The sequence below is a fragment of the Miniopterus natalensis genome, chromosome 8 (genome assembly GCF_054644295.1).
Source record: "Miniopterus natalensis isolate mMinNat1 chromosome 8, mMinNat1.hap1, whole genome shotgun sequence".
NCBI classification, from domain to species: domain Eukaryota; kingdom Metazoa; phylum Chordata; class Mammalia; order Chiroptera; family Miniopteridae; genus Miniopterus; species Miniopterus natalensis.
The window spans coordinates 20,521,981-20,535,548 of NC_142088.1; the positions used below are offsets into that span (position 1 = coordinate 20,521,981).

Below are 13,568 nucleotides of genomic sequence, written 5' to 3' on the forward strand. Positions count from 1 at the left end.
AAAGGCTTACGTTATAGAGGAGAAACCTGTGGCCCACTGAAACATGGCAGTGACACATCAGGAATGACCTGGATGGTCTCAGATAAAAATATTCAGGTCTATGAAATGCCAAATATGTCCAGTTTTGTGGAGGGGGAGTGGAAGGGGTTGGCAAAAGGTGGTCATGATAGATATACAGGAATGACTTGGGTGGGAAAACAACTAGATGAAATTCTGTAGGGTCTGGAACCAGCTCCCTATTACTGGTTCTCAAGGGACAAGGACTGGACCAACCCTGGGCCTCATAAGATCTTTTGGAGAACAGTACAAGGTCATGAAGGCAGCATAGGATCTACAGCGGGGAAGGCTAAAGAACGTATTCTTCCAAACTTCAAAATAATTGTCCTCCCTCATCTGTCTTATTTACAGAAGGCCCTGCATGCAGACGCTTGAAATGTCAAAGCGAGTACAACAATCTCCACAATATAGAAAAGAAAATCACCTAGGAATCCCATTAGCATAATGCTTTTGGTGCAGTTTCCCCTCAAACACACACACACACACACACACACACACACACGTGTGCACAGACACATGGGATGAGACAGGAGCAAATTCATTTCTGAACTTCGAGATTTTTAAAAAATGTTCTCCATCTTAATTTTCTAGTCTTACAACTATTCACAGTATCTATTTATTAATTTACATTCTATCTCAATTCCAAGAGAGACGAGGTGCTACTTTACCACATATAGTATTAAAAGACATGGATAACTGAAATCCATAATTAATCCAAAAAATGTCCGGTAGTTGAAAGAGCACTGTACTAGAAGCTAAGAGATGACGGTCCCAATTCTAGTTCTTTAACCAAATGGTAATTTGATATTAGAGCACACACTCTCTCTAAGCTTTTACTTGCTCCTCTGTTAAGTAATGCCGATTGTCTAGACTAATTAAGTAATGCCAATTGTCTAGACAGTGGCTGATTAGGAAAATCTGTGGAACTGGCTATCTCTAGACCAGCATTCCACAAAGGTTGTTCTAAGGGGTGCTAAGGCTTCTTTGGTTGGAGGTGGGCCTCTCTGCTGTAGGAATTCTAAAAAGCATTAGAATTCCCTGCTGCCTATTCAAGAGCCTTCTTATGCAGTTGTTCCCTGCACGCCTAGTCTATTTTGTTCGGACAAGTGAGCAAGAAGGAATTAGAATAGCTTTTAGAACTTAAATGCCCAATAAATGTTAATTAACTAGAATCAACTATATGTTGAAATCCCAAAACATATGGGTCCACAAAGAAGACTTGGGCAATTCCTGAACTAGGTAATTTTAAAGCACAAATGGACTCTGTGAATATGAATCTTTGCTATTTCACCTGTTGTTTGTTCCGCCACGTCTCTTCTTTTAAATAGGCTATTTAGCAGTCTCTGGGCTACACAGTAAAAAGCATCAACCAATTTTAGAAACTTAGAATCTTAAAGTGTTAGAGTGATTTGCTAGATAGGGCTGAGTCTGGCCTTAGTCATTTAACATTACATTAGAAAATCCATTAGAAAATAAATGGTAGGAAATAATTTAGATGAATGAAGTTGGAATTATGTGGTTGCCCACTTGATTTAAAACTCCCCTTACTAATTAAAAATATATACCCCATTAGCTTACAGGGTACAAGATTCTACACCCTTTTAGGGGAGTAGAAGATTTCTTCAATGCATTTTGTAACACTTCATTGCTGAATAAAGGATTAAGACATATATTTATTGTACATCTACTGTACTATCTTAAAGATTTGGACAGGCATCAAAAACAAGGTTATATGTGATCTTGAGCTTAAAAGGTGCTTAAGTTCACCAAGTACACAAGGAGCGAAAAGGGTGAGCCAGCTAAAGGGGAACAGTGCCTACAAAGGCACAGAGGTTTGAAAACAAGTGGCAGTTTGGGGGAATGAAAGTGGGCAGAAAGGAAGTAGCCAGATCATGAAGAGCCTATGAATGTGAACCTTCTGCATATTCTGTGCATAAATATTTCATCTTGGAAGATTAAAAAAAGAACAGGAGGGTCCACTAGAGAAGGTTGTTGGTTTTTAACAGAATACTGTTGATGATTATCTTGTGTTAGAAAAAAAGGCATAAAAATTATAATAAACTTTGAGTGTATTTCAACACCAGGTATCAGTAAAAAAATATTGGTGATTAATATGACCCAATCATAAAAATGTCTTGATTCCTAATATTTGCTAAATTGTGTGCCCTTAAGTGAGGCAAGCATGGGGGCTGGTAAAGATGAAATTCCCCAGCTTCCTGCAAGGGTCTCAAGAAAAAAAAGCCAGTGAGAATAAGCCCTTGTTTCTGCTGCATCAGACTGGGTGTATGAGCCCCACGAGAAGCAGGACCAGTTCCAGTGGCCTCGGGACACTGAGTGGGGAGCAGAGATTAGGGGCTGGGGCTCTGTGTTTGGCATTTTATGGGCACAGTGTTATGATGAATTGCTGGAACACAAACGCTGCTCCCTCTCCAAACACCCCTCAACTCTTCATGTAAACAGGACGTCAGGGTGGGCCAGACAGCACAGCTCTGGGAGGAGACAAGAATGTGGCCTTCTGCCACGCACACCCGCCATCCCGAGACGACACGTGCCCAGCCTGCCACCGCGCCCTGTCCTGAAGGCAACGAAAACAAACAAAACGGGTAGAGACCAAAGCTGGTTGTGTTGCTTCCTTCTTTAATTTCTCTGGGAAACTCCACAAACGTGGTTTTCCTTTGCTTTTAAAGTTCCAGATCTTATGAAGAGTAATCACTGTGATGGAACCGTGAGGGCAGATAAGGGATGACTCTGTCATCATTCATCCCTGCCCAAATTCCTCCAGCTAATTCTGAGGAACCATCTGCATCAGCTTGCTAATGAGTTTGGACATGGTTCTCTGCGCAATGGGAAGCCATTGGAAGTTGTTAAGCGGGGGCCATATAATCAGATTTGTGATTTAGAAAGGCAGCTCTGGCAGGAGCAGGGGCTGGAGAGAGCAGCGCTGTACAGAAAGAGGTCAGTCGGAGGCCTCTGCCAGAGTGTGATTAATGGTAAAGCTCCGGCTCGCGGCAATGGTCATGGACGCGGGAAGAAAAAGGAGGAACTGGAGATGATGCCATGATTTCAGGCCCAGTCACTGGGAGGCAACACCCATTACCTAACGGCAAAGGTTAGCTCATCTCATCCCTTTAATCTACAGCGCTAGGGGAAACGGGACGTAATGCCAAAGAGTTGAGCATTCGCGGGGTCTTGATATATATCCACAAAGTAAATCCGAGGAAAATGTTATCAATTATTTTATCTTATTTTTCAAAAATAGCATATGAGAGGCACACAGCAAAACTGTTCCTTACACTGGGAGCCAGCAAGGGTTTAAATCCTGGCCCTGCTATCTAATAGTTTTGTGATTTTGGATGAGTTACTTTTACTTAACTGCTCTGTGCCTGTCTCCTCAGCTCTTAAATGAAGGCCGTAAAAGAACCCAACTAAGTATTCTCAGGTTTAACTGAGTTGTTATAAGTAAAGGATTATGCTCCATGCACAGCCTTAAGCTCAGTGCCTGCTCTGTAGTCACCATTTAATAAATATTATTTTCTATCTCTGTCTTGCCAAAAATCAGTATTGAAGAAGCAGAAAGTCCACTTGCAAGGAAAAGAAACCTCAGCTCACTTCTCTTCCTGCGTTCAGTGTTATGTTGTTCAGATGGTTCAACAAAATAAACTCTGAAAAAGTTGAAGAAAAACAAAGTTTGTTTCTCTGAGAATGCTCACAACGAATTCCCAGACACAGCGGCACTCGAAGGCTCGGCCTTTTGAAGACCAAAGTGCCTGCTTATAAATAGAATATTAAAACAAGCAAGGGCAATTTTCTCCTTTCGTCTTCCCTTATTGCCTAATTTTCCTCCCATACCATTTGCATAATGGATAAAAAGGCATCCATTATGCAAATGAACGACAGGGCTGTGAAGTTGCTGAAGCCACAAACCTCGCTTCCGAAGAGAAGCTGCCGGGGAGCCGAAGCCCGGGTCTGGTGCCCGCAGCCGGCTCCCCGGCCGGCCTTCCCCCGGCGGAGCTCTTCATTCCACTGGGCTCTTCCAGGGGCGCTGCACACGCTTTCCAGAAAACCAGTGCAAAGCGCGGACACTCGGCATTGTGATGTGTAAAATAAAGTGGACAGTATGCGGTTTCTTTCAAATGCGCAAAACTAGTGCCACGTACAATTTTTACAACTTTAAGCATATGTTTTGCTTTAGAAAGCAAAGTGGAAAAAGCCTCTGTTCTAGCTTGAGAACTAACCTATAACAGGTGCTTAGAGCTGTCTCAAAATGTACGCATACGTTCAACAGGAATAAAAACTGTTTTAAGTACCTAAATATTGAAGTTTTCAGAAACTTCATGCTGTTAAACTCGCCTAAATTTATCTCTCAGAGGTATCACCGAAAACTGACATATTATTTCTCTTACCGTTGTAAATTCACTGAAATTCGAGAGGAATGCTTATTTCTCCTTCTACCCACGCCTTCAAAAATAAATATAACAAAAAAAGAATTGTGAGCAAACTCACTGGGTGGGTTGCTCTTGTTTCAATAAACCATTAGGACAGACTTAAGAAACTAAGTTCAAAATGTTTTCCCCAAACTCTTAGATCATGCAATATGGGGAGGAAAAGAAGGTAGCTAAAACCGAAGTGACCTTTATTCCTAGTCCAGATTCCTTGATCACGCTTAGCTTATTCCAAATGACACTTTCAGGGACTTTTTTTAAAAATGATTCTCATAGGCTACAGATGAACTTAATCACCTACATTCCAGTCCCTCCCCTATGATATTTCAAGGGCACACAATTCAGGTTCAGATTCCCCTGCAATTCAAGAAAAAACTGCATCCACTTGCCTGAGTTTCAACAGCCGCAAAGAACTATGCAAAATAATAATAATAATGTAGAGAAAACCCCCCAGATATTTTGAAAAAGAAAGATACTAACAAAACAAGTCATAAAATAGAAGCAACTCATAGTCATCAAGGTGATGCGCCAGATGAAAAACATACCACAAAAAAGAACATACCTATTTTCAGAGCAGAAGGGGTTACTTCAATTTCCCCACCGATTGGTTTAAACGCGGCCAGCTGGGCAGCCACCTCTGTTTCAAATGCATCCGGGCTCTGCCGACCCGCAGGGTTTCCACCGGGGCTCTCGATCTTGTGCAGCGGTTCTTGTTCGTCAAACACAGCGATCAGCTGCAAACAAACCCAAAACACTATTACTTCACAGGACATAGGACATGCATGTCACCCGGCCACTGCATCCAGCTGACCGTGATCTCTGGTTTTAAAGAAAATGGCCTGGGAAACTTTCATGTGACTGTACCCACAACTCTAATTCAGTATTGTGTCTGACAGCACATGGCCAGGAAATAGTGACCGGTTCAGGTTCACTTGTGTTTCTGAAACAGAGAACCGACTTCGGTCATCTCTCCTGCATGAGTGGCTGCCTCCTCCCCTCCCCTTTCTAATGAGCCTGAAAGGACTTCAGTATCTCTGTTAAGAGTTGTTCCAAAAACTAGAAGCTGAATATGAAGAAATGGAACAAGAGCCATGATGAAACCCATAATTATGTCTTTCTGTTTAGACACACAGATAATACAGTGTGTATATTTACACAGAATTTGTATTTACATTGTACACACAGATAACCCATTTTCACACAGGCCTTTCGTTTCGCTCTTTCCCCTCGTGACGTGCCTGACTCTATGTTGACTGGTTTAAGTCCAATGAATGCCAGTTTCAAAGCGAATAAACATTGGCACTTTCACTTAATTATTTCCATCTTCATCTCAATTTTATACCACATGAAACCTATGCCTCTTGTCCTTAACATGAAATTTCCAAGTCATTTTTCATAAAATAAGAGCAAAATATCATAAGATATTCCATTAATTGTGCAAACACTACTGTGTAAATAGCGAGGGCAACCCGATTGAAACTGCATTTTTGGCAAGTGGACAGCACCACCATCAAGGAACCTCAGATGCCTCTTATCACTGATGCAGCAAAGTCCAAATGTGGTGCAGGGGGCAGCTCAGGGATGCTCCTGTCAGCTCAGCCAAGTGCAGTGTGTGCTATTAAATGTGAAAACTGCTACTAAATCTCTCTATATTTGTCATTCATTAAATAAAACAAACCTATATATGATTCCCCCATTCATAGGGCAACCTTGTTGGCAATAGTATTAATGACACAACAGCAGAGGTAACCAATCAAAACATCATAAATTCCAAGTTCAATCTTTCAAAAGAAATGAATACAATTAGGGATATGTAAATTGGCTATTCAAAAATAATTTTCATAATTGACTACTCATTTCCAGTATGGAGACCTGTTTAATTGGAAAATCCAACAATCCTCTCACACAGGAAACAAACGCTACTCCCAAGGTATTATTTTTAATTCTTAAATTGAGCACATACATTTTCTATTTTTAATTGGTAGCACTGATGAACTGATATCAGAGAAGACTTAAATGGATTAATAGTGAAAGATTATTCTAGTATAAAAATAATCCCTAGAAGTATATCTTTCTAATCATCTGGCCAAAATGAAGTTTAACACTTTAAATCCTGAAAAGAAAGATACAATCAATTTTTTAAATGTGGTGGAAATGTTATTTTCATCACTATTTCTGTGACAATTATAATTTCAACTTTACTTATTGGTGAATTCTAAGACATATTAGTAACATTTATTTTAATGCACCAATCAACTAAGAAAAATAGCTCATTATACTGGTACTGTAAATAGTTTCACATAAGTTAAGAGTAATAGCTCACTTTTCCATCTTGTTACATCCTTAACTCAATATATCCTATATATCTTTTTTTTTAAAGCATATCTTTTAAAAAAAAATATATATCTTTATTGATGTCAGAGAGAGGAAGGAAGGGGGAGAGAAAGAGAGAGAGAGAAACATCAACGATGAGAGTTACTGATTGGCTGCCTCCTGCACGGCCCCAACTGGGGATCAAACCCACAGCCTGGGCATGTGCCCTGACTGGGAATTGAACTTCGACTTCCTGGATCCTAGGCCAACGCTCAACCGCTGAGCCACGCCTGGCTGGGCTATCCTATATATCTTAAAATTGGGGCAAAGAGAAAGAAAATCAAATACCAATCCAAAGTATAGTACAAAAGCTGAAAATTGGTAACTCATAAGATAAATCATTATCCATAGCTGCTATATAACACTTTTTCTTAAGATACTTTACTATTTACTATCCTATTATAGCCACACAAGTGCATAAAGTATGCGGTAGCAGTGTCATACAGATCTATATATGAAATGGGAGAGCAAAGTAGTTTGGAGATTGTGCTGTCCAAGGTGAATCTAGTCTTTTTAATTTCCAACCCAGTGTTTTCAGACCACACTGTAACCATTTTCCAAAAAGGAAGCTGTAAAAAGAGAGGCTGCATTGTGCAATATTTTAGTTGTCCAGGAAGATGTTATGCCCTAAAGACCATGAACTCTACTCTTTGGAGATACAGGCAATACATGGTGACTCTTTGCGAAGACGATGTTGGTGAGATCTGGAGGCTCCCCAAATCTCATAATCTCTTACTTAACTAGTAGCTTAGTCTGACTCCCAAGCCCATGACTGACAGGAATGATCTCTGCAGAGCCTACTCTGACTGTGTGAATCAACAACTGAATGAATGGAATGAAGTCTCTACTGGAAGGAAGGGGATCAGTTCCTGAATCTGTGATGCCCAAAGGACTGGCACCATAGGTGCTGGCTGATGAGATTCTCCATCCAGTCTTCACCTCCACACCTAGGATGCACACAGACTTACACTTGTTTCAACATTGATAATTAATTTAAACTATGTGTTGTAGGTGCTTGTTAGCTAGATTACTTGATTCATCAGAACACTTTCATTACTGGGTCACAGAGTTCCTAGCAGACGGTGTTACAGACACATACGTTAATTAACATAAGCCACTGTTCTAGTTCCTCAACAGAAAGCATGCTGATTTCCAAAGTGTCCAGGGTATGCAAATGGCCTCCCTCCCTGCCTTTAAATCCATTCAAAATGACCGCTCCCACAGAGATGAGTCTGACATGAAAGAAGAAATGCTATTAAAATTTTGTGTTAAGGTTTGTTTCATCTAGCTTAAACTTCTATGGCACGTGGGATTTTTCACTGAGCCCTTAGAGACTGCAGTAACCTAAACTCTATTCAAAATGCAAATACACAGTCTTTGAAATAGACCCTTCATCTTCTGCTTCCCTATCCATCTTCTGGTGCCCCTGGTTCTCTCTTCTCTCATGTCACCCAGTTCAGCACTGACATTTCCCAAAGAGCCCATGATCCCAAATGATCTGCTCACATGGCCTTGACTTCCAATCAAAACTCCTGTCCCCGAAGACCTCTATCAGTAATTAGGTATCTAATCCCCAGATATGCACAGGAAGATCAGGCTACAAATATGCCATTCATTCTCCCACTTAAAACAAAAACATAAAACAGCCTTCTCAGGACTCACTTACCCCTACAGGTGCCACCCCATTTCTTACCTCTCCCGCTAAAGTAAAATTTGAAAGAACTGTGCACAGAGCAGTTTCCAATCTCTCTTCTCCATTTCTTTACTGAGGTCACTCTAATCAGGCTCTCACCCCTTTACTCCACTGAAACTGGTCTTATCAAGGTCAGAAACAATCTGCAGATTGCAAAATCTAAAGCCCTGCTCTGGCTTAATTTTAGGACAAAGTTCACTACTGTCTCCTCTTTAAATTACTTTCTTCACTTGCCTTCCAGGAAATACATTCTCTCTCTTTCATTTTTTTTATTACAGTTGACATTCAATATTATATTAGTTTCAAGTACACAATATAGTGATTAGATATTTATATAACTTACAAAATGATCACCCAGAGAAGACTAGTACCCATTTGAAACTATACATAGTGGTTATAATATTACTGACTATATTCCCTATGCTGTACTCTACATCCTCATGACTGTTTTTATAACTGGAAATTTATACTTCTTAATCCCTACCCCCTTTACACCCATCCCACAAAACCCCTCCAATCTGGCAAGCATCAAAATGTTCCCTGTATCTATGGGTCTGTTTGTTTTGTGCGTTCATTTATATGACCTTTAGATTACACATATAAGTGAAATCGTATGTTATTTGTCTTTGTTTGACTGATTTCACTCAGCATGATACCTTCTAGGTCCATCCATGCTGTTAGCAAGCTTTCACTCTTTTATGGCTGGGTAATATTCCATTGTTACATCTTCAACTCTGAGCCTTCATTAAGCTTCCTTCCGCTTATTCTTCTTCATCTCCGCAAATGTCAGGGAGAGTATGTCTAAATCTGTTTGGGGATCCCATTTGCCTGGTGCTCAGGTATAAGTGTGTGCTCACAAGTCCCATCCACAGCTTCTTCCTGAACTCCAGGCGCATGGCCCACGGCCTACCGAACGTCAAAAACGGGACAGCTGCTCTTTGAAAGCTTTTTCTGTTAATGGCAACCCATCCCGCCAGTGGCTTTGGACCAAATCTTTGTATTAATCCTTGAACTCTCTTCCCTCCACCTTTCGGCGGCTTTATCGCTCTCTCATATACCCGCCACACAAATCTCAAAACGTAACCACAGTCCGAGCGCTTCTCACTCCCTCCACTGTCACCTGCTCCCGTGGAACGCGAGGACGGCCTCCTGACTGGTGTCCTGTTCCTACCCAGGCTCACTGCAGCCACGTCAGCGTGGCAGCCACTGCGAAGTGGCTCAGGCCTAAGGCAAATGGTGCTTCTCCTCCGGTCAGAAGCCGCATCACCTCCCCATCTCAGAGTGCAGGCCTAGACCCCGCAGCCGCCTGTAGGGTAACGGGCTCCCAGGGACATTGCTCGCCTCATGTTCTGACTGCTGCCTCCCTCGTTCTCGGGATTCTGCCCAGCTACGTGGGCTTCGTCTTTGCTCAGTGTCTTTGCATTTGCTATTCTCTCTGACCCTTCCACCAGACACTCCTCTCTCTCTCCCTTTCCTCTCTCTAAACATGTCCTGGAGTGAAGAGTAAAAAAAAAAGTGAGTAGACCTCCAGGGGGGTGGAGCCATGACCTGAATTGGCATGCCACGAGCTCAAAATCAAAGTGCTCAGCTTTATTTTACAAATTCATGTACATTTTACATTTTATACTCAGATTTCTGTGCTTGTTTTAATACGAAAATATTTTCTCTTTAATTGCCACTAAATTTAAGGCAAAAGGACAATGTACAATGTTTATCTTATGTGTTTTGTACCTCTGTTTGAGAGGTCATGGTGGAGTATATTTTTTAGGAGCACACCTACCATCGACTTAGAAAAACACATGAAAAAAATATTAATGAGATATATATGAATTATTTTCAATAATCATATCTCAATTACCTATGCTGATGGTGTTCCCAAAGCAAAGATTAGGCACTAGATTTGGGGACTACAAGTATCCCCTGACTATAGCCTCCCTGAGGGGCATCTAAAAGAAATGTCTGAAACTAGGATTGGCCTAGACAAAATATCATCCATAAAGTTTATTTGAGAGAATATTTTAATATTTTTTTCATATTTACGTTGTAAAGGTTAAAATAATGTAAAAGTCAACAATAACAAGAAAAAACTCAAAGATCAAAAAGAAATAAAAGAGGCCCTCGTGGGTTAGACTGTCATCCTGATACACCAAGGTTCTGGGTGCGATCCCTGGTCAGGGCACATTCAAGAAGCAACCCATGAATGCACAAATAAGTGGAACAACAAATCGATGTTTCTCTCTTGCTCGCTCCCTTCCTCTCTGTCTCTAAAATCAATAAAAAAAATAATAATTTAAAAAAAGAAATAAAAGAGCTTTGGATAATCTACAACCTGCATGACCCTGAATATCAGACTTGATCACAAGTTTTCTTTGCAATTTCACAACATCAATATCTCTTCAAAGGATTCAGAGCTGGCTTTACACTCCAACAATAAGGCTCTTAGGATAAATATCACTGCTAAAGGCGTGTGCGTGTACATGTGGGCGTGTTGGGGGCTGAGCGGGGTGGGGTAGAATGTTAATTTTCTGGATCCCATCCCCCCAAACATGGCTAGATGCTCAGCACAGAGAGGGCCTGGTACACACGGGAGGTGAGATGTTCATCCCCTTCGTTGCCACAGTTAACATTCCCTGGCTCCCAGGTGGAGTCCTGCTTGGCTTATCCCTGCCCTCCTTTCCCTTTGCTGCTCCCCTTTAATCTCTTCATCACAGGGCCAGCGGAGGAGCACAGAAAGCGCCAAGATCAAGCACATTGGACGGGTCACTCCTGTTTTCCTTTTCTCCTTCCTCCGCATCACACAGAACACACAACCCTCAGGCGCGGTGCTGCTTTCCTCCGAGCCACGCACGGCTTGGGCTCTGGTCTTTCAAGTTATTGAAGCAATATACCAACGCCCTTAGTTTTTATACTGACAAGTAAATATTTTAATAATAACGCCACGAAGTGCCTTAGTGCAGGGTCCTTCAATATTCATGATGTGGTTTGCTCTCTTGTCAGCCCATAGCATTCTGTCACTTTTATAGCCTGAGTTTTTATAATCTGAGGCTATTATCGTTGGCCTGCATAGAAAATAAAAAAGAAGGATCCGAACGCCCACAGAACATAATACACTGTATTTTAAAAAATATTTTTATTAGTAATTACACTGAGAAATATGTGGCTCGATTTTAATTACACGTCAAGTGAACTAATGCACTACTAAGAAATGCTTATTTGCCGTATTGAGTTCTCTGGGTTAAACCGTTGAATTTAACAACATAGTGCTATTTTTTACTGTTTCCTACATATTCCACATTACCAATAACTATCAAGTAAAATTAAAAGACAAAGAAAAAAACCCAGTATCTACAAAATAAAATTGGAATGATTTTCTCAAATCTTAATAAACACAATTAAATCTAAGTAAGACTGTGAAATTACAACCATTTCACAAGTGGAGGAAAACACATGATCACCTTTGGGAAGAGAGTGAAACACTGCAGAATTGCATTTAAATGTATGCATCTGCTTGAAACTAAGTAACAACTGGCTGTGTGAGCTAATTTTATGCCACTTTAAACAAAGATTGGAAAATAGGTTCTTTCCCTTCATAGGATTTTGACAGCTAGCTAAAAGCACTTAATCCGAATTTTTAAAATTAGTAGGCTCATACTCTTAGTATCTTCATCAGATGCTAGCCATCGCTCTAGTAGCATCCTCAGAGCAAGCATGCAACAGCTGGGATTCCCAGAAAGTTCAATCGACATTCAGTAAATGAGATAAAACCAATTTTCATTTCCTCTCCAAACTCAAAATCTGTAATAGGGACCTTCACAAACTTTACAGCTTTAAGCTTCATTCTAAAGAAAATAACATGATTTATTTAACTTTATTAAGAATACTTTTTATACTTACCACTTTTTAAAGAGGCAGCTGCCTAAATTGCTCCATAATAACAAAAGATATGCCTATTAAAAACCACCCATATTTCAGCTAAAAACACATTTACCTCCTTTAATTATGCAGTAAGTTACTTAGAAGCCAGGTAGACATTAAACACATTTATATTGGATCATATTTTTTTCTCTGATTGACTTGAATTAAAATTTCAAATACGATTGTGTTATCATTTGACTAGTTTGAGAGAATCTTGAGCTTGTTTTCGCCGCATTTTTTCCTTTCCTTAGAAAGAAGAGCTCACCATTTGTGAAACAACACTCACGACTCATATCTAATGTACACAGGGAACCCTGCGGAGCCCTCTCCTCTGTGCCCTTCATCTCACACGGCAGGGGTCAGACAAAGGGTCCACGGAGGTCCGGTGCCAGCCACCACCCCTAACCCGAGGGCACTCTAGGGCTCAGCTATAGGAAAAGTAGACAGACACAGAAGCCTGGAGAGGTTTCAAGCATAGTAACACAAATGTCAAAATTTTAAAAACTCAAGATACCTGCCTTATCAGTAATAATATTTCCACTCTCCCTGAATTACACACACTAAAACTAACAGATACACAAGAAAGTGGAAGATACTTGGGTTAATTGCCTGGGAAATCCTCAAAGATGACCCCAATCCGCTGTGTGTTTGCCTGCCAGTTACCCAGCCAACCACTAGATGGTTCTGATAGAGGAGGCAGTTAGACATGAGCAGAGCAGGAACGACAGGCCAGGTACAGAAGGTCACCAGGGAGGAAAATCCCAGGTGCCTAGCAACTGACAATTGTAAGGTGGGACCTCACCCCCCAGAGCGACCTTTCTTTCTCTAGCATATCACTGGTCATGCAGTTTAGACCCCCTGACTTTTCATATCGCTGGTCATGTGGTTCAGACCCTCCCCTGACCTTCCCTCCCCTGGCATGTCCCTAGTCGAGAGGTAGATCCCCTTAGAGGAGGAAAAAGGGGATCAGAGAATAGCCTCATAGGACTCCCATACAAGCCCTTGCGTGGCCACCCCCTTAAGCATTAAACCCTCAGGACAGCGGAGGTTCTGACCCACATCAAATAATAGGAAGAACAAAGCCTCAG

The 13,568-nt window shown here is 41.1% G+C and overlaps 1 protein-coding gene across 1 annotated transcript in view; it reads right to left on the minus strand.

Annotated features, from left to right (window-relative positions):
- PARD3B (par-3 family cell polarity regulator beta) overlaps positions 1 to 13,568 on the minus strand; it is an 852,378-nt gene that overhangs the window by 522,083 nt on the left and 316,727 nt on the right. Inside the window, exon 3 of the mRNA XM_087819630.1 lies at positions 5,062 to 5,233. Coding sequence (XP_087675756.1) covers positions 5,062 to 5,233 — 172 coding nt within the window. The remainder of the gene's footprint in view (positions 1 to 5,061; positions 5,234 to 13,568) is intronic.